Below are 27,312 nucleotides of genomic sequence, written 5' to 3'. Positions count from 1 at the left end.
ATGTGCACCGACTCCACAGGGGCCGGGCCTTGGAAATGACACAGAAACGCGCGGGCTGGCCCACGTGTTGTTGGAAGTTGATGAAACGTTGAGTAAAGCGAACTGGCGAAGGGAATATGTAACTCTCTTCATATTTAAAAATGCATTTTTATCAAGTGTCCCTTTCCTCCTATTGTCCCTTCCTCTTTCCCCGTAAACCTAAGTGACTTAAGAACTTTTAGGAGAAGTGTAGACTTGATTGTTTAGGGAACTGCTGAGAAGAGGGGATCAGGAAATGCTTGTCGTTTTGGGCCCCTGTCCTCCTGTTCTGTTCTCTGGGAGGGAAACCCAGAAACCCGCGGTGCAGGGAGAGCAACCAGGAAGCTCGTGGAGTGGTTTTATTTCTCTTCAGGTGTCTCCTTTCTAGCCCAGAGTTAGCAGTTGTGTGGAAGGAAGAGGGAAGTCTTTCCTTTGGCTGGTGGCAAGCGTGCTGGCACTCCTGCCGCCGGCCCCTGAGGGAGGCAGGGTCATGCCCTGGCGCAGGCAGAATGCTTGGAGGCTGGTGTAGGGGCTGTGTAACAGGGATGATCGACATCGGGTTGGTTACCATCGCCTGGACACGTCTGCTTTAATTTCTGCTAATTATCTTTTTGTCCTTGTCTGTTTCTATCTATATAATTTTTAAGAAACGGAACTCATATTTGAACACATTGCCTTCTGAGAAAGTAAACTTGTGGCACAGTTAAATGCAAAATCTATTTAGACATGTGTGCCTTTAGGAAGGATATTAGCAATTAATTTACATTTTTATTATTCTTCTAAACATTTTATTTACGTTTTTGAAAAATGGTTATAGGAAATGGAGATAGACTTCAAAGACAAATAGCAAGTTAATGGACAATAAAGAGATAAAAGGGCTTTTGGCTTCATTTAAAATATGTTGTGTTACTCAGACCTTTAGTTTGCAGGGAAAATGAGACAAAGGTCTATTAATATTCCTGTCTGATTGTTCTCTTTGTTCCACCTATTTCATAAAATTGCACTTAAAAAGTTATATAGGCGTTTGAGCTTTATATAAATTCTACAGATGATCCTGGTTTTAACATCAATGGGAGGAAAAAGAATCACTGTTTTTATACGCTTTGGACCCATTTTACTGATATAATCTGATGTTTTCAATTCCATATGATCATAGGTAATTTCAGACATTTAGGGAAGTGCAACACCATGAATGAAAAGCACACTACCAACTAACAATTAAATCATTTAGCACATCTCTTTTAAGCAAACTTACCACTCAGCTCTGTATCATTTGGTTTATTTTGGGTTTTTAATGAGTACTAAGGAATGGAGGAAGAGACACAAGATAAGGACCACTGGTTTGAAATGTTTGTGAATTTCCAGCCAATTGTTGCCCACATTTGGGGCTAACTGGTGGGTTTTGAAAACCTTTAAGGAACATTGGGTTTGAGTAAAGAAAGGCATTTATTTAGTGGAGAATTGAGTGTTATAGGATTAATGTTAAAATCCTAAAGTCTACACCTTAAAAAAAGGTTAGGGTTTCATACTCTGATGGCAACATAAATAACGGAGAGGGAGTTTTTACAAATGTCTTCTTCTCCCTTCTCTTAATAGTTTTTTCCTTTGCCTCCTTTCCTCCTCAGTAAGTATCAGTGGCAACAGCAGAACTCACCTTGCTTTCATTGTACTGTAGAAGACAAGGGAGTGAGATTCCTGTTTCAAGGAACTGATAAGCTCAGATGACCACCTACAGGAAGAAGGTTTTAAAGAAGCGTTTCAAAAACTGTAGTCTACGGAGCACCTACACAATTCTCTGGAGTGCTTATTAAACATGCATGCCTGGGCTTTATCCGAGGTCTTGCTAAATAAGCCCTCTGGAAGGGGATAGGACAGCCGTGGGCAAACTACCGCCCGCGGGCTGGATCAGGCCCGTTTGAAATGAATAAAACTAAAAAAAAAAAAGACCGTACCCTTTTATGTAATGATGTTTACTTTGAATTTATATTAGTTCACACAAACACTCCATCCATGCTTTTGTTCCGGCCCTCCGGTCCAGTTTAAGAACCCATTGTGGCCCTCGAGTCAAAAAGTTTGCCCACCCCTGGGCTAGGATCTGCCTTTATTTATTTATTTATTTATTTTTTAAGCAAGCCCCCTCAGGTAATTCTTACAAATACCAAGTTTGGAACTTTAATGTTTAAGGTAGTTTAGTCAGGATTGGTTACTAAATAATTAGAAGTGAGGAAACAAAGAACTATTCTTTAATACCCAAAATATAATAGAAGATAGCTAATGGTAACTGAACAGGTGAGTAACAGTTTATATGTGAATAGGAAAATAGGGAAATATGCTATCTGTGGCTAGGACTTGTATGTCCATGTGTAAAATTAGAACTAGGGAGCTACTAAATTCTGAGAACTATAAATAGAGTTCCTATTGCTCAAAGGAACTGGCTTTCATGAACATTTGAGTTCTTAAGGGCATAATGCAAGTATTCTTTATAGGGAACCTTATATGTAAATCAGTGTCTCTAGGATTCCAGAGCATTGAAATCACTTGTATAAATGCCTTTTGTTGGTATTGAGAGGAACAGCAAAGTGAATGAAAAAGTGCTCATTGGAATACTAAGTGCTGGAAATACTTAAGACTTTAGTAGTCCCCAGTAGTTTGAAATAGTAGTTTGGGAGATAAGATTTAAACTGTGGCAACATGGGACTTAATTTCTTCAAAGCAGGTGACAAACACAAATCAGCGCATGATAACAATCCAAGTGAATTATGAGACGGTTGTGAGAGGAGCTCAGATGTGATCGGGTAGTGGTCAGGCTCGGTAGCCCCGTGTTCCAGCCTTGAAGGTGGGTACGCCGAAACAAAGCAGGTCTCCTCCTTTCAAGCCTAATCTCCAGTTACCAGAAATCAGACTCTTAACTGAATAGACACCAGGAGATGAGTGGTAATTTAGTAACTCTCCAACCATTACCTTTCTCTCCTAATAGTCTACTAAAACTGACAGAAAACATTTATTTTTATTCTTTCCTCTGAGACAGTTCCATCGAGGGAGATGAGGAGGGTACCTGCTTTTGGTCTAGTTAAGGGTTGAGGCCTGAGGAGAATTGAAGGACCACTTTGAAGATGAGGGAAGTGAACAGGCTCTGATTTACTTAAGAATAAGGAAAAGAACAAGGACTAACAAGATTTTAAAGGAGGATAGATTATTAGGATTAAAAACGAATTTATCTGGTGCTGATTATATAGTAAAATTTTTACTAGTTGTGAATCCATGTTGAGACCCATTGATTCCTCCCACTTTAACCCACTGACAACACAAATCTTTTTTGCTGTGTAGCTGTTCTTTTACAGTACATGTCACTATTCTGGTGGTCCAGGGTTCAGATTTCCTCTGGCCTTTCCTGTCTGTTCACTTACCGGGGCCTGACTGCTTCCTATGTGTGTGCCTACAGTCTATCTGAACTTTGCCCAGGCTATTTCAGGTACTTAATTCCTCTTGCCCAAAGCATTTCATCAGTCTCTAACTTGCCTTCCACTGCTGATGTCCCTCTCTTTCCAGTCCATCTGTGTTCAGAGTCATCTTGCTGATTGCTTCTGTGCTGCCCTCAGATCTGTACCTATGATAACGTGCACACTCCTTAGTTTGGTATTCTGTGTCCTCAAAGCTCTGGGTCCCACCTATTTTTCTGGTTGTTTTCTGCTCTGCTCCCTCACCTACAGAAAGCTCCTGGGAATACTGTTACAGCCATAGTCCCCAAATGTCCCTTTTTTTGCTCTGCTCTTTGTTTCAATTCCTGACTTCCTGCTCAAACCCACTTCCAACTGCCTATGTTAGAGTACAAGGCCAGCTTTGCCCATTCTTTCTCTCCTATGTGCTCCCGCAGCACTCCCGTAAATCCTTCTCTGGAAAAGGAGGAAGCCCACCAATGACTTTTTTTGGCTTCCATATCAGAAGTAGAGAGTTAGTCTTAATTCTTTGTGCCTGTGATCCCAGATCTGTACTATATAGAGCTCAGCAAATACTTAAGACATTCCTATTAATGACAGTAGCTACCATTTATTGAATGTCTACTGTGTGCTAGACTCTAAATGCTGTAATAGCTGGTTGAGTAAATCCTCACATTCGTCCTATGAAGGAGATGGTTTATCATCCAGTTTTACAGATGAGAAAATGGAGGCCCTGAGAATTTAAGGAGCATGTCCAGATTACACAGCTAGTTAAGTGGCAGAGCCAGGAATGGAACCCAAGCCTATCTATACAGTTCACTTTGGTGTACTCACACTTCTGGCACTTGGCTGTGTGTTATTGCTATTGGGATACATGCCTGATTTCCCTGGTGTGGTGGTGTGCTCATGATTCAAGGCTGAGCCCATGCAAATCTTAGTATTCCTAGCATAGCTCTGGCAAATTGGAATTCATTCATTAGATGCTTGCTGAGTGGAACTGCATTCCTCTGTGCCTACTAAATGGTAGCTTCCTTTAAGATGAAAATGATTTATTTTTATATTTTCTCTGTGTTTTAATACCTAATGTGCATTCAGTTAATATTTGTTGAATGAATGATGTTAGGGCTCACTTAAGTGAGGTGTTTAGGTACAAGGTGTCTGATTTCTGTGAAGGTGGGCTATCTTTGTCAGAGACCAAGCCCTAAGATGTTCAGGAGAGAGTCTAGGACAGTGATGGCGAACCTATGACACCCGTGTCAGAGGTGACACGCGAACTCATTTTTGGTTGATTTTTCTTTGTTAAATGGCATTTAAATATATAAAATAAATATCAAAAATATAAATCTTTGTTTTACTATGGTTGCAAAGATCAAAAAATTTCTATATGTGACACGGCACCAGAGTTAAGTTAGGGTTTTTCAAAAGGCTGACACGCCGAGCTCCAAAGGTTCGCCATCACTGGTCTAGGAAGCATATAAAGCAGTTCAGAATTTTAAAGAGCTGTATGATAGCAGTGTTGTCCACCAGTCAACACTGTTCAGCAGTCTGCAGGTGTGTCCAGGTCAGTTGAGAAGAAATTCACATTATGTCTATTTTGCTACTTATTGAGCACCTGTGTTTTCGTCATTTAGCTAGGTATTCTGTTATCTCTAACACAAGTTTGTAGGGCAGAGTGTGTACTTTAAAATACATTTGTCAACGAATGTTTGTGTATGACTTTTTACATAGAGTCACAACCCCTCTCTACAGCAGAGGAGGAAACTCAAACTCTGAAGAAAATAAGTGGAAACTAACAAAGCACTAGTTTTGATTTGAACCCAGGCCTCCAGGGCAGAGTTCCTTCTAGGTCGCTTCCTCGGAAAGCCACATAGCCAGTGCTTTGCTACCCTCGTCTATGGAAAACTATGCTCCTGGTCATTGCTGACTACTGAGGCGTCCCAGGAGAGCTGATAATTGCTCTTATAACCTGAAAGGCTCTATTCTCCTCTGTCACACCCTTGTTTACATTAGTTCTTGAGGCTTGGCAAGTCTGTTGCCACTGGGTTTTCCTAAGTGTCAGTTAAGTGTATGACTTCTACCACAGACTAAGGTGAAGGTTTTACATACTGTGAAATATTTCAGGGAATGGCTCCAGATTATTTTGTGGGACTCAACTGTCATTTTATCTTTTATTTCATTAACAATAAAGCAGTATTATTTGAATATAGAATAGTTATTCAACACCTCTTTCAGATACTGTGTTTTTAAAGGAATTTGCTGAAATCCAAGGAGCCATTCATGGGAAAAATATACATAAATAATTTTGCATATCGTCTCAGACTCTGTGGACCTGCTTCAGAATATTTAGTAGATAGGATTACCTTTCAAAGTACTATACACACTACATTAGTTAAAGCCTTACGTTTTAAAATTTTATTATATATCAAATTTCTTTTCACTGGTATTTGTTATAATGGGATATATTTTTGTATTCCTCCTTACGGATTTAACCTTTAAAAACATTTTTCTTTTCCTAAATCAACATCAAGGAGTGAAGCTACTGGTTTGATTTTTTTTTTCTATTTGATGTCTAATGTTTATTAAACATTTGTTACCTTTGGGATAATTTAAGATTGATTAAGTACTCAACAGTTGAAAATACTGTCAAATCTATCACATAATTCTCACTTAATACATATAATAACTTCATGATGTAAGAAGTAGTATTCCCATCTTACAAATGAGGAAACTGGAGCCTGAGGTTAAGCAACCTGCCTAAGATAACAGTAATAGCTAATAGGTCAAGATTGGAACCCAGGTTTGCCTTCTTCCACCGTTCATTGTCTTTTCAGAAACCCATTTGAAAAACACATATCTGCCTTGATCATAGCACAGTTTACCTTTAGTCTAAAGAACCAAACAAAGCAAAAATATACACCCAGAAACATAACCTTAAAGGAAGTTAAAAAGAAAAAGAAACTATACCTAGTATCCTAGCATCCTGCTACTCTGACAAATCAAATAGGACTTTTACCTGGCAGGATGAGGAGAGAAAAGCTGCTATGAGAGAAGAAACAAAATTATTAGGGAGGTAGCTAGAGGCAGAATAAGTCTTATCTGTTGGAGTGCAGGACTCCAACTCTTAAACATCTATTTGTTATAGATTAATCCTGAAGTAAAATCCCACTGGAAAAGGTAGTGTGCACTGTGTGAGTTCTTTATTTATTTGGCCAGAAAGACCTGTGATCTGTGACATACATCCCATCATGTTTGTGTTGAGTGCTGGGGTTGTGGGACAGAGCTCAAGAATGCTTGGAAAGAATGAACCTGAATTATTAGCAAAGGGACTGAAAAAGAATGCAGGAAGGAAAACTGAAGAAAGGAAGAAAGAAAATGGAGGGCCATATTGAGCCCTTAGAGCCACTCCTGACAGAAGAAAAAGGGGAGAAAAGGAGCTAAATTATTTTGGAGGCCAAGTTGTGTCATTGGTTGCCTAAACTAATACTAATGCATTTTTGCTTTATTTTACAAGTCATAAAGAAGTTTACCAGTATAACTGCAATTGTGTATTGCTGTCATTTATATAATTACTATAGGCCCAGTGTACAAATTCTTGCACAGGTGGGGTCCCTTGGGGTGGCCTGTGGAGTTCCCGCCCCAGCTCACACCCCCAGCCTCATGGCGCCGCCCCCTCGCTCCACCATCCTGTCTGCTGGGTGATCAATCAGGGCCAGGCCCCCACCTGGCTCCTTCAGGGTCTGGGAGTCAGGCGGTGGCCCTGCCCCCCAACGCCACTGCTGGTCGCCATCTGTGGGGTGACTGGCAAGGCAATCGGGCCTCCGCTCACACCTGCCTTGGCCTGGTGTCACCTGCTCACCTGCTCCACCATCCTGCCTCAGTCCTCTCATCGGGACCCATTGGGGCTGGCAGCACCTCCACTGCCGCCCGCTGCCAGCACTGCATCGCTGATGCCTGCCATGTTCTGCACCGCCCCTTGGTGGTCGGCGTGTATCATAGCGAGTGGTCAAACTCCTGGTTGAACTGCCTGAGGGGACAATTTGCATATTAGGCTTTTATTATATAGGATTACCAGTAATTTGACCTTAGTTTAGAAAGTCACGGTTTAGTGATTTAAGGATTCACAAGTGTAGAAATTCCCATTCTATAAATTATTAGGGAAAGACATTAGACATGAAATTTTTACTTTGAGGCTACATCTGAACCTTGTGCTCCAAAGGCAGATTTAAGAAGGCAGAATATAATGCAAGTATGTCTTCTTTCTGAGGCTGATTTAAGTTATGTATTACTAAGGTTTCTTAGGGACAGGGACCTAGCATAGAGTGAATTCAGTACTGGAAATCACACCTTAATAATATGATGCTTGTCTTTTTGTGTTCTGTTGCTTCAAGCAAATTGTGTGGGCTGTTATCTCCTGAGAAATCCCTGTAAAATGTATTAGTAATACTTTATAAGTAGGTTAGGAGAAATAATTTACTTTTCTAAAGTATTTTGAAATTCTTAGATGAAAGGCTCTGTATGAAGAAATTGGTGTCAGCTATTTTCTCTGAGTTCAGAGAAAATAGGCACCTTAGAGTGGGAAGGTTGGCTTATCTTTAGCACTTCTTTATAAGTTACTTTTATTGACTTGCAAGTGAATATCAGAAGCTCCCAAGGGTATGGTTAGCTGTAAGAGCAAACATTTTTGGGTTTGGGACTTGGAATTAGCTATGTGTTTTCATCTAAGATTTAAAACAGGTTTAAATATTAGTTTGCAATTGGCTGACTTGGGGGCAAAATATGGCCCTCTGTTGATCGTGGGTCCCACCTTTTTCTCTTGATCTTTCTTTATTTCAGAGACGGGATAAGCCTGACTTTCTGAAAAGCATCAACTTTCATTTCCTATTTGAAATTAAATCTCTTGCTGCTAAGTAACTTGTAATAGGTTGTGGAAGAAAGTTTTTCATCTATATTCATTTATACATTAAAATCTACATACTCAAATGCATCCATGTGAAAACAGCTTTGCTTGGAAGACTTAACACATTCTTGCTTTAGAGAAGCTAACAGTCTAATAGGGCAGAACAATATACATACACACACACACACATACACACACGCGCACGCACACACACACACAACTAATCGTAATAACATGGTGTCTGAAAAATGCATGCTTCTTCCTCAGTTACCCTTACTTAAAGAAATAATGGTGAATGGTAGTAATATAAATATTTTGGAATAACTTAGTTTTGCTGTTCATGGATTTGCAAGAAACTTTCTGCTAATGTCAAAGAAAAATGAACCATTACAACATGTATCCCAATTTCGGTTCTGAACAAATAGTTATACAATCTTCCACTCCCCAATCGTGTTAAAAGCTCCTACTTCCCAAACAATAAAGTTAACTTTTCAATGAAGAAAAGAAAAAAAAATAAGACAAATGAACCAGCCTAGGTGCAAAGGACGGAAGGTAGGGTTAATTTCCTTCCTGGAGTCTTGAAACCAGAGCTGATAGATGAAGTGTGATGTCTTCTCTCTCCTTTAAAAGGAGCACCTGTTGCAGTGATTAAAAGCTTTTTATCTTGTGGGCAGAGTGCATGTTATCTTCAAAAACAAAATTATTTCTTTCCAGTGTTATGTATAATTTGCTGCTCATGTGACTGCTGAGCTGAGCCCTTTCTCCAACTGTACTAGAATTTCCAGTGAACTAGTGTGTGAATTTTCCAATTTAGATTAGTCACCCGATTTACAGCATTCACTTGCATATCCTTATAACAGATTGTGTTTAAAATCTTCATGGCTTTGCTCACCTTTTAGGATTCAGATTTACTATCCATTCAGTCTGTGGCCTTTAGCCTTTGGCAAGCTTTCAATAAATAGCTCTTGCAGAGACTGTACCCACTTTATTCTCCCACCCTTGGTTTGTGGAGAACCGAAGATCACTTGAGTAATACCCCTCTCCCCATCTTCGAGCTTGCTCTGGCGCTGAAATTCGAACACAAGTGACCACTCCCTCCCCCTCCGCCCCCTCCCCATCCCGAGGTAGGTTGGAGGGGGTTGGGCTTTGGAGGGCTTAAGAGGGCCCACCACAGTAATTGACTCAATTTACATTTGTATAATAAAGAATTGAGTTACAAACAGCCATCTTGCAAATGAGCCCTTGGAGTTAGGCCTACTTGTAATAGGGTTTTGCAGTCTTGCTCCTTGGCCTTACGGGCATGGGCAGTTTATAATCTAGACAGATTTAGTTCTCAAAAAATGAAAGAATAATCATAGTAACAATGAAAAACCAAGGTCGACCAAACTGCAATATGTGGCAGCAATCTAAAGCGCAGGACCTTGAGTTTCCCCACAGTTTTGTCAAACATCCAGGTGTTTCTCAGAAAGCTAAATGACACTGTCAGTAAATGGTAAAACAATACCTATCGCCTACACGGGTGTTCAGTGTGGGGTTGGGACCCATTGTTGCGTCGTGTTCTGTGCGCCGGCGCGGTCCCGTGCATGCGCCGCCTTCCGCGAGGTGGGCTTTCTGCAGGGCCCTGCGCCTGGGCTCCGCGGGGCGGGCTGTCGGGAGGCGGGGGAGCTTGGGCGGGGCCTCCTGCGACGCCAGCCCTGCGCATGGGCGGACGTCTTCTCAGCTCTGCCTGACGCCGCCGGCCGTTGTCGGTGAGAAACATCGCGAAGGCCCCGAGCAGAGCGCTACCTGAGCTCCACTGTCACCGACATGTCTGATGAAAAAGATTCCCTGCGGGGAGACGAAGAGAAAGGAGAGGAGCCAGTGGTGCGTGCCATCCCCAGCAGTGCCATCCCCGGCAGTGCGTTCTCTCTGAAGCAGGCCGAGGAGGTGGACCCCCTGAAGCTGGAAGTGGCGATGGGGGCTGACGGCTTCTCTGACAGCTGCTCCGAGGACTGCTCTGACGACCTCAGCTGTGCGGCAGCCCACATAGATCCAAATCTCCTATTGCTTGTGGCTGACGAGGAGAAATGCCGGAATATCCGCAGGCAGTACCGGCAGCTCATCTATAACGTCCAGCAGAACCGGGAAGACATCGTGAACACGGCGAGCGACTCATTAACTGAGGCTCTGGAGGAAGCCAATGTCCTGTTTGATGGAGTGAGCCGAACAAGGGAAGCAGCTCTCGATGCCCAGTTTCTTGTTTTGGCTTCTGATTTGGGTAAAGAAAAAGCAAAGCAGCTGAACTCTGATATGAGCTTTTTTAATCAAGTAGCATTTTGTGATTTTCTGTTTATTTTTGTGGGTCTGAACTGGATGGAAGATGATGAACATGATGCGTTGAATGGTTGTGATGATAACATAGTTCTTTCCTTCTGGGAGACAGTACATAAGGAAGCAACATCCTGGATATCGCAAGCTGAAACATTCCACTTTCTTTTTGGTTCATTCAAGTCAGAGTCTTCTGCACCGAAGCGGCGACCTGGACACTATAAAAAAGCTCCCAGGGTGGAGGAAAACGTGGATATGCCTACAAAGCTGAGGAGGCTGGACCTGAGTAGCAATCAAGAAGGGACAGAAAAAGAAGTAGAAAGAATCTTAGGGTTGTTGCAAACGTATTTTCGAAAGTATCCTGACACTCCCGTATCCTATTTTGAGTTTGTGATTGATCCAAATTCTTTTTCTCGTACTGTGGAGAATATATTCTATGTTTCTTTCATTATAAGGGATGGTTTTGCAAGAATAAGGCTTGATCAAGACAGGTTGCCAATATTAGAGCCCATTAATGTTAACCAAGTGGGTGAGGAAAATGATCCCAGTTCCCATGGCAGGAAACAAGGAGTTATATCTTTGAGTTTACAGGACTGGAAAAATATTGTGGCGACTTTTGAAATTTCAGAGGCTATGATTAAAAGCTCTTACTAAACATTTTTGTTCTTAGTATAGGGTGCATTTCGTGGCTTTTCTAAAGTATCATCTCAAAATAGAGTGTAAAACCTAAATAGAAGCCCATATTGTATCTCTTGTAAAGTGAGAAAATATTTTCAAGAACATCAGAAATTGTCTTACTGTGCAGTGTATTTTTCCTGGTAGTTTATAAAGTTGTCATGATCTGTTATTTAAAAACAATCACTGGCATGTTCATGGAAATTTTTTTGAATGTCCTTTAAGACTTTATTAATAAAATTCAGTTCCAAATTTCATAAATTAAAAGGTATGTTATAATTTGCAAAAAAAAGTATCAGTTATCCTCTGTGATACTGTATTCCTCTGTTACAGGGAATAAAGAGAATCCCATATGGGATTCCTAATCAGGTTGGGGAAAGAGTGGGTAAAAAAAATGCTAAATTAAAGAAAGACTATCTATAGGGCAGTGAATGTGCAATGTTAACACACACACACACACACACACACACACACACAGGTGGTTTGCTTCATTGCTAGGAAGACTCAGTAAGATTAATTAGTGGGTATCCACATTCTAAATAATTCTCCTGTGATTAGTTCAAAAGAAATATAGTATCTACTGTAGTAGATGAGGTGTCGACTAAGTGCTGAAACGTGAGTAGGAATTGGTCACAGATAGGAACGGTATACTGGACATGGAGGCAAATATAGGGAATTGTGAGAGGTTTATGGCATTAGAAAACCATAAGATCTTTATTCCAGTTGAATGTTAAATTGGGCAAAAATGAATTACCTTTTCTGTTAGTATTCTCAGAGGTAGAAGATACTTTTGTTAGATTATTTCAAACAAAATCTTTTAACATCTAGTTCTAGTCTTTATCTGCTTGGTTAATTTCTTCTTTGACTCCTAGTTTTTCTTTGTAATTTCTGCTAGTACACCGTGTGTCCTTCAGTGATGTTTCATTATGTAACAACAGCCTTGAATATCTGTTCTCAATTCAATTGTGCATTTCTTAATAGGGCTTTCAATGCCTAGAACTGCCCCTGTTTCAACTGAAATAATTGATTAATTTATTCATAAAGCCATAAATGCTCCTTTTTCTTTCTAAAACATAAACTAATGCCTTATTTGGAGGTTATTTCCGAAAATTTGGGTTTGTAAGAAAGCAGTTTTAAAGGTGCAGTGAGCATGCCTATAAGCTTCTTTTCTTGATCCCTATAGGAATTTAATCTTTGGTACTGGTGGATTTTGCCATTAAACATTATTTGGCAGATGGATACATATTTTGCATAGCAATAATGATGAATTTTCCTATTAAGTCTAGTGTGGTATGGAGAGGGGAAATCCAAAGACTAAATGAATGACATCAAGATTGAGAGGAGAGGTTTTTGTGTAATATTAAAGGGTTTTTTTAAGCAAAAATAGAAATTTCTTATGAAACTTGGCCAATTATTTTCCTAACAAATTAACCCTTAGATTTCCCAGTCAGTTTGAGTGAAGGTTCTGCATGTCATGACCCTTGACCTCCCCCACAGTTCATAATGTAGACAGATAAGTTCTCACACAAAATTTTGAAGGAATGCTGACCCTTCCTGGTTGTCTATCACCCTTTTATTTAGCAGTCAGGAAAGCATCTTTTGGTCTCACTGATCTTCACTTTAGCCTGTTTCTTTCTACCAATTGAGTTCCTTGATTTCCAGAGACTTGCTGTTTGAGGAAAAGATACTCTTAAAATGATAGCAAAAAAAAGAAAAAAATCTTGCCTCAGTTCTTTACTTGCCACCAGATTGCTCTGTTAAATGCCTAGTGTATTTACCAGGAGTATTTGAGACTTAGTGATGACTAAAAGCAATAATAGAGAATGTGAAGGTTTGGGGTCTTTCTACAGTTATAGCTGTTAAAATATAAATAAAATTAACCACTTGTTTTGTTTTTACTGGTTGTCATGATACCTGGGTTGCCTTATCACTTTGAAATTAAAATGACTGCTTGCTTACCTTGAAGAAAAAGGTGAATTGACCAATAGGTAATTTAATTATAGAGACTTAGGTATCCACCAAATTGCAAATCTTGTGGGTTTCCCACTAATATAGTTAGAGTGGCTCAAATTTCAGATTTCAATAAAATCAACTGAACATAGGAGAATATTATGGCAAAAAATTTTTTTTTACTAGAACTTTCTTATATAACAACCACTTTCTGTTCAAAGGACCAATTAGGTCCTGACCCTCTAATATTCTAGTAGAGCCTTTGGGCAAATTATTGAACCTGTAAACCTTAGGGTCTTTTTGTATTTATTTATTTTTTTTTTTACTAAGTGAAAATAATACCTATCTCAAGTTTACAGTAAGGATAAAATTAGAAAATGTATGCGACAGGTACTTTAAAATATGAACGATTGGGTATGGTATAGTGTGAAAAGGAAGAGATTTGTAATCATACAGACTTGAGTTCCATTCTTAGTTCATGGGCAAGGCTCTTAATCTCTAAGTGCTTTTATATTGTCATTTCTGAAATGGGAAAGACATCTGCTTGGAAGACTATTGTGAGAATTAAATGGTAATACATGTACGTACAGTGTGCACGCGTGCACACACACACATACACCTACCCCACCCCACCTCCTGTAACACCATATCGCTTGCTCATCGTGAGCACTCATATTGGTGCCTCGTTCTCTAGATCAGGGTTAGAAAATCCATGCTGCCACCTCCTTCGATGGTGACCATCTCTGTCATGGTTTATTCACTTTAAGTTTAGATATGACTTCATTTGTTTTAGGAAATCAGTTACCAAGCAATTGGAATTGGTGCTTTGTTGATTTACGTAACAACTACTTGAGTGCCCACTGTGGCCAGGCACTGCTCTAGGCACAAGGGAAAAAGTGGTGGACAGAATATGACCCAACTCTCATGGAATTTATATTTTACTGGGTGTATTAGTTTCCAATTGCTTCTATAACAGATTACCATTTAGTGGTTTAAAACCAATTATGTTTTATAGTTCTGGAGTTTGGAAGTCCAAAATTGGTTTCTCTGGGCTAAAATATTGTTTCTGCACACTTGAGTTGCTTTCAGTATTATTTTTGCACACTTGAGTTGCTTTCGGTATTATTTTTGCACACTTGAATTGTTTTTGGCATTGTTTTTGCACATTTGAATTGCTTTTGGCCTTTTTAAGGGGAATCTGGAGCAGTGTTTTACTGGGGTGGGGGAAAGACATTACTGAGAGGCAGATGGAAGAGAGGAAAGAATAGCTAATATGTAAGCCCGGCAAACACCTGCAGGTGGGGTGTTGTGTATTTACACTTATGTCCTACTAGAGGCCTGGTGCACGAATTCCTGCATGGGTGGGGCCCCTTGGGGTGGCCTGCAGGGATCGGGCCCCAGCTCACGCCCCTAGGCTCGTAGCCCCAGCTCACGCCCCCAGCCCCTCAGCTCCGTGGCCACGCCTGGCACACTGCCTTGGCCTGGCTGGCACCACCCCCTCACCTGCTCCACCATCCCACCTGCGGGGCGATTGATTGGGGCCGCGTCCCCCACCCGGCTCCCTCAGCACCTGGGAGCCGGGCAGCGGCCCCCGTCCCGTCTGGGGGCAATCAGCGGGGTGATTGGGCCTCCGTTCGCATGCACCTTGGCCTGGCGCTGCCCGCTCATCTGCTCCACCATCCTGCCACAGTCCCACTCTCATCAGGGCCCATTGGGGCTGGCAGTGCCTCCACTGCTGCCCGCTGCCAGTGCTGCATCACCGATGCCTGCCATGTTTGTGCTGCCCCCTGGTGGTCAGCGCACGTCATAGTGAGCTGTCGAACTCCCAGTTGAACTCTCAAGGGGACAATTTGCATATTAGGCTTTTATTATATAGGATAGCATGGTTCTCAGTGAGGTCTGAATTCCTATAGGGGCCCCTGAGGCTCTTTCAGGAAGTCCTTGAGGTAAAAAATATCTTAGTAATACTAAGATGCTGTTTGTCCCTTTCACTCTAATTTTCTTGCAAGTCTACCATAGAGTTTTCCAGAGGCTACATGCATGACAAGTGATGTTACAACAGAGTGAACGCAGAAAAGATATGGGCTGCCTTTTATTAAGAGAGACATTAAAGAGAATTACCAAGATATAAAACAATGCCACTCTTCTTGCCAATTAAAAATGTTTTAAATAAATTATGTTTAATTAAATATTAAGATATTTAATGACTTACAATATTTTAAATCTTTTCTTAGTTTTAATATGATAAATATTATAAATAAACCCCATTAATCAAAGCTCTTTGGGGTCCTAAAAATTTTAAATTGTAAAGGGATTCTGAGACTAAAAACTTTGAGAACTCTTCTGTATCAGCTACTATAATTAGCAGCCACTATTTCTAGTAGTTGTAATTGAAGGTGAAAGGAAGGAACATTTTTCTCTAGTCTGCTTACCCCATCTGTATGCTCCTTTCTTACATTGCCTGGCGGAGCTGTCTTCTACTGTCTCTCTTATTTATATTTCAGATGGGAAACCACTTATCTGGAGCTGAATTACAGTAGTGTCACTTTTAATTTAGATTAAAATTTGAAGACATCATGTTTAGTTCTGGAGTCAGCTGAATGCTTCAGGTGCCTGTCTTTCTGATTTTACACAGTTAAAAATGTCAGGCTCTCTCAGAGCTTGCTTTGTAAAGTCTGTGCACTGGTCGATATAATTTGACTTTAACCTTGGACCATAAGAACCCAGGTCTGATACAGAATTTCAGCACAGAACAGATTATAAACATTGTTGGAGGGAGTATGTGGCATGACAATGCTGCCTTTTTTTTTTTTTCTCTTGCTCTAGTAGCTATGTTGGGGGAGGTGGTTGCAAGAATGGGTGGTTTTCTTTTAGGCAGCCAGTGATTGTGTTCTGGCATCATTTGTGTCAAGTAGATGCAGATAAAATGGGGCTGAGATTCAAAATGGTTATTTTCCAGAAGAACATCTAAGTGCATTTATTAATTCTTTCAGGCCAGCAAGTCAGCTTTATGTTCTTTAAAAAAAAATTTTTTTTCTAGCTCTATGCTCTGTGATATCAACTAGAGCAGCGGTTCTCAACCTATGGGTCGAGACCCTTTTGGGGCTCGAACGACCCTTTCACAGGGGTCGCCTAAGACCATCGGAAAACACATATATAATTACATATTGTTTTTGTGATTAATCACTATGCTTTAATTATGTTCAATTTGTAACAATGAAATTGGGGGTCACCACAACAAGAGGAACTGTATTAAAGGGTCGCGGCATTAGGAAGGTTGAGAACCACTGAACTAGAGAGTAATGCTTGTTATCTGAAGATTATATTGGTCCTTTGATCTGAATGGCTATTGTTACCAAATTGTTTTTCCCCCCACAGTGCCTTGTGTTGAAGGAGGAGCCTCTGCCATAATGCCAGTTGATGAATACTGGCTGTGTTTACCAGCCTCTCATGTTAGACCTTTTGTACAGACCGTCAGGGTGATGCAGACTTGTCCCCACTGTTGCTGGTTTCCAGGTGTTCTGCCTTGCATCCCTGGGCCATCATGTGTACCTGCTATGCTGCCAAGGGGCAGCCACAGTGCTGCGCCTCCCCCTCCTCCTCCTCTTCCTCCGCCATCACCACCACCTTCCTCTATTGCACCCCCTTCCACATCCCAAGCATCCTGTTCTACTGACCCCAAGCTCAGCCTTTCACCCTCAACATCTGAGGTAGGCAGGAGAAAAATGTAAAGTCTAGGCTGGTAAGTTTGGGGGCTTTTTTTGTATTAAGGTTAAAACTTGATTTTTAAAAAACATTTTTTATTATGCTTATTAACTTTTCCAGTTATTATCCCATATTAGCACAGATTTTTATTTTAATGAACGGCAATATTAAGTATATCACCAAAACTGTATTTAAAGCTAATGTGAAATGGTAAGTAATGTGTATAAAAACCAGGGGAATGAAATTTTTTAAATTAAAAGTCCAGACCTGACCAGTTTGGCTCAGTGGCTAGGCAGGGGTGGGCAAACTTTTTGACTCGAGGGCCACAATGGGTTCTTAAACTGGACCGGAGGGCCGGAACAAAAGCATGGCTGGAGTGTTTGTGTGAACTAATATAAATTCAAAGTAAACATCATTACATAAAAGGGTACGGTCTTTTTTTTTTTTTTTTTAGTTTTTTTTAGTTTTATTCATTTCAAACGGGCCGGATCCGGCCCGCGGGCCGTAGTTTGCCCACGGCTGGGCTAGAGCGTGGGCCTGTGGACTGAAGAGTCCCAGGTTCGATTCCGGTCAAGGGCATGTACCTTGGTTGCGGGCACATCCCCAGTAGGGGGTGTGCAGGAGGCAGCTGATGGATGTTTCTCTCTCATGGATGTTTCTAACTCTCTATCCCTCTCCCTTCCTCTCTGTAAAAAAATCAGTAAAGTATATATATAAAAAAATTAAAAGTCCAACAGTTATATTATAAAGACTGTTATGTGCCAAGTATATGGAATCCAAATACCAAATACAATACAGGAGGCTTCATGTATAGGTAGATTAAATAAATGAGCTTTATAGAGTTGTGTATTTTTATTTCTTTACCCCCACCCCTCCTTTTTCATTCAAAATGCCCTGCAGAATTAGGGACTTCTATTTATGTCAATTGATGATTTATTTCTGAATTTCTAGATTTTATGCCTTACCTAAACAATATAGAAAAGTCTTAAGTATTTGGCTAATCTGTTTCAATGGCTAGTCACCAGGCCACTATCTTCATCTGAGACCCTAGCCCACACATTATTGTACCTTTGACTTGAAAATAAAGATGATTGACAAATTGTATTGATGATTCTATTAAAAACATACAGTACAAGTGTTTAAAAACCTAATTTAAAATCTAGTTTAAAAATTCTGGGATATGCCCTAGCTGGTTTGGCTTAGTGCAGTGGTCGGCAAACTCATTAGTCAACAGAGCCAAATATCAACAGTACAACGATTGAAATTTCTTTTGAGAGCCAAATTTTTTAAACTTAAACTATATAGGTAGGTACATTGTTATTAACTTAATTAGGGTACTCCTAAGGCTTAGGAAGAGCCACACTCAAGGGGCCAAAGAACCGCATGTGGTTCGCGAGCCGCAGTTTGCCGACCACAGGCTTAGTGGATAGAGCACCGGCCTGTGGACTGAAGGGTCCCAGGTTCGATTCTGGTCAAGGGCACATGCCCAAGTTGTGGGTTCGGTCCCCAGTGGGGGGGCGTGCAGGAGGCAGCCAATTAATGATTCTCATCGTTGATGTTTCTGTCTCTTTCTTGCCCTCTCTGAAATCAATAAAAATATATTTTTAAAAAAAGAACAATCCTGAGTTGCTTCTTCAATATTAAAAAAAAAAAATTTAGGATAAAAGGACGGCTCAAATTTAATTTAGGCTTAAATTGATTTTGTTGGGCCATCAGCACCTTACTTATGTGACACTTCGAGTAGCTATCTGTGATGTGAGAAGATTGAATGTTTCATTTGTGTGCTGTAATATAAATGAAACAACATTTTTTCTTTGAAAAACTCCTTTTGCTTTTCTTTAAAGAAAGGTTTTTCACACAGCTCTTCAGGCATTGCTGCTTATAAGTTAAATTATTTTCCCTTTCATTGTTTTTGTTCTTTAGGCTTATCAAGAGGGCAGTCTTCAAAAGCTACTAAAAATGAATGGCTCTGAGGATCTTCCCGGGACCTACGACTATGATCTCATCATCATCGGAGGGGGCTCAGGAGGACTGGCAGCTGCTAAGGCAAGTCTTTTTATGTGTTATGTGGGTTACAACAGTTCTCCAGATTCTCTGTGGAATTTGGGCCACTTTTGTGACATTTTGCACATTAACTTGGGTAGGACATGTTAAGGGGACCACTTTATAAGTCATTTTTCCAGCTTGAACTAAATGTTCTTTATTTTTTTTAAAAGATACTTGTATTGATTTCAGAGTGAGGAAGGGAGAGGGGGAGAGAGAGAGAAATAGAGACAGCAATGATGACAGAGAATCATTGATCGGCTGTCTCCTGCACACACACAGACACACACACACACACACCCCACTGATGATCAAGCCCACAACACTGGCATGTGCGCTGACCAGGAATTGAATTGTGACCTCCTGGTTCATAGGTCGATGCTCAACCACTGAGCCATGCTGACCGGGCTGAACGATATGTTCTTTACATAAAAGTACTGGACTTAGTATTGTTAGGATGCATTTTTATTCATTTTAAGTTTGGTTAATTTTTCAAAGGTAATAAGGGTGTTGTGTGGAAATGGTTTGAAATTAAATATATATCTTATTCTTAATAAATATTTATTATTTTTCACTTTGATGTTCCTATTCACAACTCCTCCTCCACAATAGAAAGATGGAGAGTGGTTAGATTTCTTAAACTCAGTAAAAATGATTTGCCTCTTGTGTATATACTGTGAGCTAAGAGAAAAACCACTAACACTTGCCTGGGAGTGGCCGGTAGAGGATTTCAAATAAGAGAGGTCGGAGTGAGGCTCCTAGCCCTGAGTTGAGATTCATTTGCCATGTGTGAAGGGACCCTTGGAACTGTCATTCTTGCTGAAGAGGTTCTTTTAAAAGATGAGGTGCTTATACTCCTTGTGGTGAATCAGTAAAGGTAGATTCAAAGGAAGCTGCCCAATATCGGAATAGGCCAATACCTGGTATTAAGTAGTGCTTTGCTATAAATGACTAAGGCCTAGTACTGTGTATATGTATTTTACTGGTGTGATGGTGGTTTTGGAGGACACATAGACTCAGTATTTTCAAATAACCCTTGGAGGTCTAGTTGCCAATACACAAAGCTTATTCTCTGAGAAAGGTAAAGGATGCTCTTTAAAATGAACTTTTGACTGTCATCACTCCCCTAAAATAGATTGGGAAATCTTATAGATATCAACTTTTTCATTGGCTCCTCACATTAGTAAATCTGACAATTTTAAAGGAAAAACTTCTCCAATATTCTGCCTAGAAACAAAACTTAAAAGTACTTTAAAAAAGATTATAAGATATAGGCTGGATCAAGGGTTATAGATTATCAGTAAGCCTGTTTTACTGGCTACTTAGCACTTGCTTTGAAATGGTCATATGTTTTTCAGGTTATCTCTTAATTTGTTACTGTTTGAGTGGAATTATGTAAGAGGATGCTAAGATTTCCAGCTGATGGACAATTTTATAACTAATTTGTGTGTTCTTAAAGCCACTTAAAGGATTATCTAAATATTGCTTAATTTTTTTCTTGAACTAGCACTAATTTTGGTATATGAGATTCCCAGGTATTAATAACTGGTGTTGCTTTAGGCATTGTAGCCTAATAAAAATAGCATGGATTTTTTAACATCCCATTTCCAGTCTGTCTGGAAATGGACATGTTAAGGTATAGGGGGGGGAGCTGTGTTCCCTTTGTGCTTTGGGGGGTTTGAGCTGTGATCTTGCAGTACATCATCCATTTTTATGAGACTAGCAATAACCTGGAAGTTGTTTTTATTATTTACATTTTTAATGGATAAAATCACTTTTTTAACTCATTTTAATAATTTTATTTTCTAGGAGGCAGCCAAATATAACAAGAAGGTGATGGTCCTGGATTTTGTCACTCCAACTCCTCTTGGAACTAAATGGGGTAAGTTTTTAAAATATTTTAGAAGTGAATATTTGCAGGAGCAGGTTTTTCCTTGGTATTGGTTTAAATGGCTCCTAAAATCCAATTATAAAATTAAAAATTAAACAAATAACCAGCCCTGGCTGGTGTGGCTGTTTGTTGGAGCATCATCCATCCTGTACACCATAAGGTGGAGTGTTCAATTCCTGGTCAGGGCACATACTCAGATTGTGGGTTCAGTCCCTGGTCAGAGTGTGTGGGAGGCAACTAATCCATATTTTTCTCTCACATTGATGTTTTTCTCTCTCCCTTCCTCTCAAATCAATTAAACAAAACAAACCCCAAAACATGTACCTCTTTTACTTATGCTATGTTAAAATGGAATCCAGTTAAATGTTGAAAATTTAGGTTCCTGGAAGTTGAGATCATACAAAACTTTATCCACAACTTTTATGATGATTTAAAGCTAAATTATACCATTTTGTTCATCTCCCCACCTGCCTACATTTTACTCTCATGGAGACAGCTATCACCATGTTTTAAGCTCAAACATGCTAATCTTTTTTTTTATTTTTATGAATTCTTTTGTGAGAATCAGCAAAAGCTAAAGACCACACCATCTCTTCTTTAAAACATGCTCATATATTGAGGCCTGCGCAGGTCCTAACCTGACTGTGGTTTGGAGTTGCTATCTGCCTCATAAAGTAAAGTAGAGGATTTGTCTTCTGGGAGGACTAAGTCGTCTTCTCCTTTGAAAAAGCCTCTCACATAGTTGGTTTGGGCATCTTTTAGGAATAGGAGGGCAAGTATTGAGGCCTTAGGAGTCTGGGTTTTCATTGGAGGTAGAAAGAGAAGATAGTGGTTAGAACTAGGAAGTCGAGAGTGGGGTATAGTTACTTCCAGAATATGTCACTGTTAACCCAGCCTGGGCTTCATGATAGTCATAGAGATGGATTCCTTAATAATAAAATAGTAATAAAAATACAGTTTATAAAATGCTCATATACACCATATTTTATATGTAGTTCCAGGCCCACTACAGTTCAATTATACTCAGTTTCACAACCCCTTTATCAGGTAGTTCTGCTCATAGATTCAATGGCAAGTATGGGTTGTGCACAAAGTAAAATTTCAATTTCTGGCATCTTTATCAGCAGGCAATTAATTTTGAATCTTTGCAGTATGTGGACATTTGCTCATTTTTGTGTTTTCTGATGTCTGTGTTTGGTATATAAGGCTATCTGAACTTAGAAATATCACAAGACTTAGGGATAAACTTGTCTAAACAGTATTGGCTACATTAAGCAAATAAACTGTGGTTCATAGACTAGTAATAATTGTGGATCTTTTTCTTTGAAGGATTGTAAAGCAGGTTGTGAACTGATTTCTCAATGTTGTTGCAGGTCTCGGAGGAACATGTGTGAATGTGGGATGCATACCGAAGAAGCTGATGCACCAAGCAGCTTTGTTAGGACAAGCCGTGCGAGACTCTCGGAACTATGGATGGAATGTTGAGGAGAAAGGTATGGGGGGGAAAGCTGTGTTCCCTTTGTGCTTTGGGGGGTTTGAGCTGTGATCTTGCAGTACATCATCCATTTTTATGAGACTAGCAATAACCTGGAAGTTGTTTTTATTATTTACATTTTTAGTGGATAAAATCGCTACAGTTATCCTGTGTCAGGTGGTGACATAGCTGTTATGGTAAGAACAGATATTGCACTTAGAGTTTCTTTCTTTACTAGAAAACCAGAATTCTTTCAAAGAAATCATAGAGAATTTCATAGAGGAGTACAAATTACATTTACTTTCCTTTGAAGCTGTTACATTTTTCTCAGTTCAAAGAAGTCTGTTTCATGAGCTGATATTTTGGGGGTGGAGGATCGTTAGTCTTTGTCAGATTAAAAGTATTTGGAGCCTGGTCAGTATTGCTCACTGGTTGAGCATTGACCCATGAACTAACACAGTGGTTCTCAACCTTCCTAATACCGCAACCCTTTAATACAGTTCCTCATGTTGTGGTGACCCCCAACCATAAAATTATTTTCGTTGCTACCTCATAACTGTAATTTTGCTACTGTTATGAATCGTAATGTAAATATCTGATATGCAGGATGTATTTTCATTGTTACAAATTGAACATAATTAAAACATAGTGATGAATCACAAAAACAATATGTAATTATATATGTGTTTTCCAATGGTCTTAGGCGACCCCTGTGAAAGGGTCGTTCGACCCCCAAAGGGGTCGCGACCCACAGGTTGAGAACCGCTGAACTAACAGGTCACTGGTTTGATTCCTGGTCAGGGCACATGCCCAGGTTGCAGGCTTGATCCCCAGTAGGTGGCCGTGCAGAAGGCAGCCAGTTGATGATGTTTCTCTCTCATCGATGTTTCTATTTCTTTGTGCCTCTCACTTCGTCTCTAAAAGTCAATAAAGGCATATTTTTTAAAAAAAGTATTTAGAGTACCCTAGAAAAGTTGAAGAGGAATTTGTTGACTTTATCTGGTAGGAGAATAACATGAGGTCTGGCACAGCTTCATGGCTAATTAATGACCTAGGTCACTAAGTCCTTGGAGAATGAAACTCTAGCCCCTATCTGATTTTAGCTTTGAGATCTATGGGTTATGGGACATTTGAGGGACATCTTTCACCCAAAGCTGGGGTAAATTATTTTGTGGCTTTTTTTGGAGTTTTAATTAATAGTTGATTATTTCTTTAAAAAGGCCTATATACATGCTTTGAAAAACTTTGCTTCCACTCAAACTAGTCAGGCTTCCTTTATTGATGCTTTTCTTTCTCATTTAAAATTAACTTTTTTGATCCCCAGCATCTCCACCAAAAAAAAAATAATAAATAAATAAAGTTAATAAAATTAAATTAACTTTTTTTCCAAGTCTGGAATCTTAGAAAATCAGTTATTTTAAAAGTTTTCCTGGGGTCATATCTCTTCCTCAGACCTTAGAAGGCTGCTTTCTGGGTTTTTGGAATCTTAGAAACATAAGAGATAAGTATAGGCCTCTGCTGAATGTAAATTTTATTAAAAGGGCCAACTGAATATTATTTTAATAGATTCAGTAATCAGGTGGGTGGTGAAATATAACTTGGTAAATTTGGTAAGTCTTTCCAGCAAAAGAATGTCTCTGTCACTGTTATGTAATAACTAGAGGCCCGGTGCACGAAATTCGTGCGCGGGGGCGGGGGGGGTCCCCTCAGCCCAGCCTGCACCCTCTCCAATCCAGGACATCTCTCTCACAATCTGGGACCACTGGCTCCTAACTGCTTACCTGCCTGATCGCCTTTAACTGCCCCCCCCCCCCCCCCCCCCCGCCAGCCTAATCACCCCTAACCGCCTCTCCCTGCCGGCCTGATTGCCCCTAACTGCTCCCCTGCTGACCTGGTCGCCCTTTACTGTCCCCCTCTGTTGGCCTGGTCGCCCCTAACTGGCCCCCCCTCCCCCGTCGGCCTGGTTGCCCCCAACTGCCTGGTTGCCCCACGCAACCTGCTGTTTGGTCATCTGTCCGGTTGTTTCGGTTGTGACGGCCCCTGGCTTTCTATATATTAGGATAATAAGCATTGGCTATTTTTTTATGTTGAATTTATTTCTAAATTATATAATAAGGAACTAATAAATGCACTGCAACGGGGGTAATAAAAGCCACTACAAGCATAGGCCACATCTATGCAGCAAAAGCTCCCTGAATTTCATGGGAGTTTTAAAACTTAATTCAAGGTTTTTTTATTTGTCTATCCTTACAAAAATTATTTATCCAACCAATTTAAGTTTTAGCACTTTTGTGTTTCCTCCCCCTTTCCATATTTTAAAGTAGAAATATATAGTTTTCTATTTTTGTACCTTACACCTCTTGTATTTGTCAGCCACAAAAGCAGTCTCCGTCTTTGTAGTTAAATCCCTTCACTCTTCCCAAGTTGAAGCCTGGTGGTTTGCTTATTGTTATCTTCAGCTTTTCTCATTAAGGTGAAGCAGGCAGTGGCCTAGCTGTGAGAACCAGAGGCGGGCTTTGTAGGAGTGGCCTATCAGGATCCACTGAGGGAGCAGTAATTACTCCCCTCCTTTTTGTGTTTAAAATGATTGTGGTAAAGAATCAGTGGATTTAGACAAATGTTTGTCATTAGATCTTAGCGGAAAAAGGAAACTTAGAGATGTAATTTTCAGATGAGAATCCCCTAGAGACTGCTGATTCATGTTCCTAACAGATAAAGCGAGAAGGCTTATTTTGCATTTTTCTTATAGAAACAGATCTAATTGTGTGTCCTTGAACAAAGAACAGTGCTCAGTTTTCTGGGAAGAGTCTTCTCTGACACTGAAAATAGTTTGGTGAGGGAGAACAGGGACACCCGAGTCTGCCCAGTGACAGGGGAGTGACACCTACGGGACGCAGCCTGTGATCTGCCATTTCCCTGAAGCTCCAAATGGAGAATGTACAGAAAGCATCTAAGGCCTTAACAAAAATTACTTGAGCTCCGTTATGTAAATCGGATGAATTGGTCCTTTCTGGAAGATTTATAGGCTTTGTATTTTATAAGATTTCCCTATTTGAATTCTCCTATGCTTAAGAATTAAGTGTATCTTTAAAATATTAAATATTTGGAAAGCTTTAGAATCCCATTGTCAATACAAAGAAAGCAAGCTCATTGGTTTGCAGTTGGGGGCTTGCAGTTTGGGGTAGATTCTCCTACCACACACCTGTCTTTTCACATACACTGTCTGCGTTTGCCACTGGGTTAGTGTGTGGCCTTGGGCAGGCCATTCGTCCTTCTTGGGTTACAACTGGTAGACCAGGCCAGTGGAATTGGGAGGCCTAGGAGAAATGCTGGGGCCCTGCCGGCAGATGGGTGAGTGTGGGGATGTGGAGTATCCAAGTAATATTTGGGAATGCAGTGCATTTATTAGTTCCTTATTATACAATTTAGAAATTTTTATCCATTGAAGGTGGTAGATTTAGGCATTATCAGAAGACAGGGCAGCCCTGGAGAACTGGGGTTCAGGAATGTTATGACCAATAGTCCAACAAGGATCCAGTGACCACTACTAGTGTGTAAAGTAGGAATTTGGGTTTTACAAGACCAGAAACTCAGTTCCCAGACTGGAATGCAAGGTCAGGACATAGGAGCAGCTAGAGTGCCCTGATGCTAAATCCCAAACTGGTGGGTGGAACTTTTAAAATCCTTCTGCCTGATCAAAATCACACTATAGAGATTGGGGATGGATGGTGGTTGGCTATCCCCTTATCAGAGGATGAAGGAGCTCTGGTAGAAAAGGGGGTTTGAGAAGTTTGGGAATCGGGGGATCTGACGGCAACAAAGGAAGGCTGACTGAGATTGGATCCGGTCTAATCATTGAATTTGGATTTCTGTCATTGAAATAACAATTTGTTGGTGCTGTTATTTACTCTCAACTATGTCTTCTTTTAGAATATGGTATCTGCTATAGGATTAGTAGAGTATAGTTCACTTAGTAGTTCTACAACTGTAAAGTTTCAGAAGTGAATCTTCCCTTTAATCTAGTCCACTGTTTCTTCACGGGGGTGTTAATGGCATTGGAGTTAATGGCACTGGCACTTTGTTGGGCCAGACAGCTCCTAGTTGTAAGGAACTGTAGTGAAGGATGTTTAGCATTACTGGCCCTTGGGCATCCCTAAATCACTGTAACTAAGCCAAAATCACCACTAATAAAATGCTGGGGTTTGCTTAAATATCCTAGTTTTTTTTTTTTTAAAAAAAGAGAGGTAGCCTGGCCAGTGTTGCTCAGTGGTTGAGCATGGACCTATGAACCAGAAGGTCTTGGTTCAATCAGGGCACATACCTGGTTTTGTGGGCTTGATCCTAGTAGGCGGCCTGCAAGAGGCAGCCTATCAATGATTCTCTCTCATCATTGATGTTTCCCTCCCTCCCTCCCTCCCTCCCTCCCTCCCTCCCTTCCTGAGAGCCGTGGGTTTCGAGGAAAGAAGGGAAAGTTGGAAATGTTTATTTGAAGGAGCCGTGGTGCAGGCAGGAGCGGACTGCTCGTGCGTGAGACCCTCCTGAAAACTTCACCACCGTCTCCGTCAAACCTGGGTTATGGCATGACATGAGGACATGCCCCTGTAGCTTTCACTGAGAACCTTGCGCCCTGGATGACACTAAAACGGCTCGCTTTTTGCCAGCCAGCCTCAGAAAGAGTGCAAACCTCTTATATCTCATACGACAAAAGAGATTCCACGGAAGCGAATACCACCCATCATCCTCCAAAAAGACCCCGGTTCTCCTGGATTGGGGTCTTCCAGCGAGGATCGCGGCCCGGGACACGCACTTTAGTCTATGGTTAAGGGCAGAATGCAGGGGCACTATTCTCTAAATAAGCTCGGGCTGGGCGTGAGAAATGCTTGTGACTTTGAAGACCCCTACTGGAAGCAACCAC

At 40.6% G+C, this 27,312-nt stretch overlaps 2 protein-coding genes across 5 annotated transcripts in view; both read left to right on the top strand.

Annotated features, from left to right (window-relative positions):
* The window catches only part of TXNRD1 (thioredoxin reductase 1), a 56,769-nt gene that overhangs the window by 1,657 nt on the left and 27,800 nt on the right, over positions 1-27,312 (top strand). For 2 of the 4 annotated variants that reach the window (XM_014451510.2, XM_014451511.2), the window contains exons 2-4: positions 18,913-19,035; positions 20,842-20,914; positions 22,297-22,416. In XM_014451510.2, coding sequence (XP_014306996.1) covers positions 18,949-19,035; positions 20,842-20,914; positions 22,297-22,416 — 280 coding nt within the window. In that variant the 5' untranslated portion in view covers positions 18,913-18,948. The other 2 variants (XM_023749838.1, XM_023749839.1) reach the window with 2 other exon arrangements.
* Positions 9,532-11,626, top strand: EID3 (EP300 interacting inhibitor of differentiation 3). Its single transcript, XM_023749841.1, has one exon. It carries the CDS (start codon positions 10,159-10,161, stop codon positions 11,311-11,313), a length of 1,155 nt encoding a protein of 384 aa, XP_023605609.1. The 5' UTR covers positions 9,532-10,158; the 3' UTR covers positions 11,314-11,626.

Source organism: Myotis lucifugus, unplaced genomic scaffold (assembly GCF_000147115.1).
Source record: "Myotis lucifugus unplaced genomic scaffold, Myoluc2.0 scaffold_10, whole genome shotgun sequence".
Classification (NCBI taxonomy): domain Eukaryota; kingdom Metazoa; phylum Chordata; class Mammalia; order Chiroptera; family Vespertilionidae; genus Myotis; species Myotis lucifugus.
The sequence above is the reverse complement of the archived record's forward strand: the minus strand, read 5'-3'. Positions and strand labels throughout refer to the sequence as shown.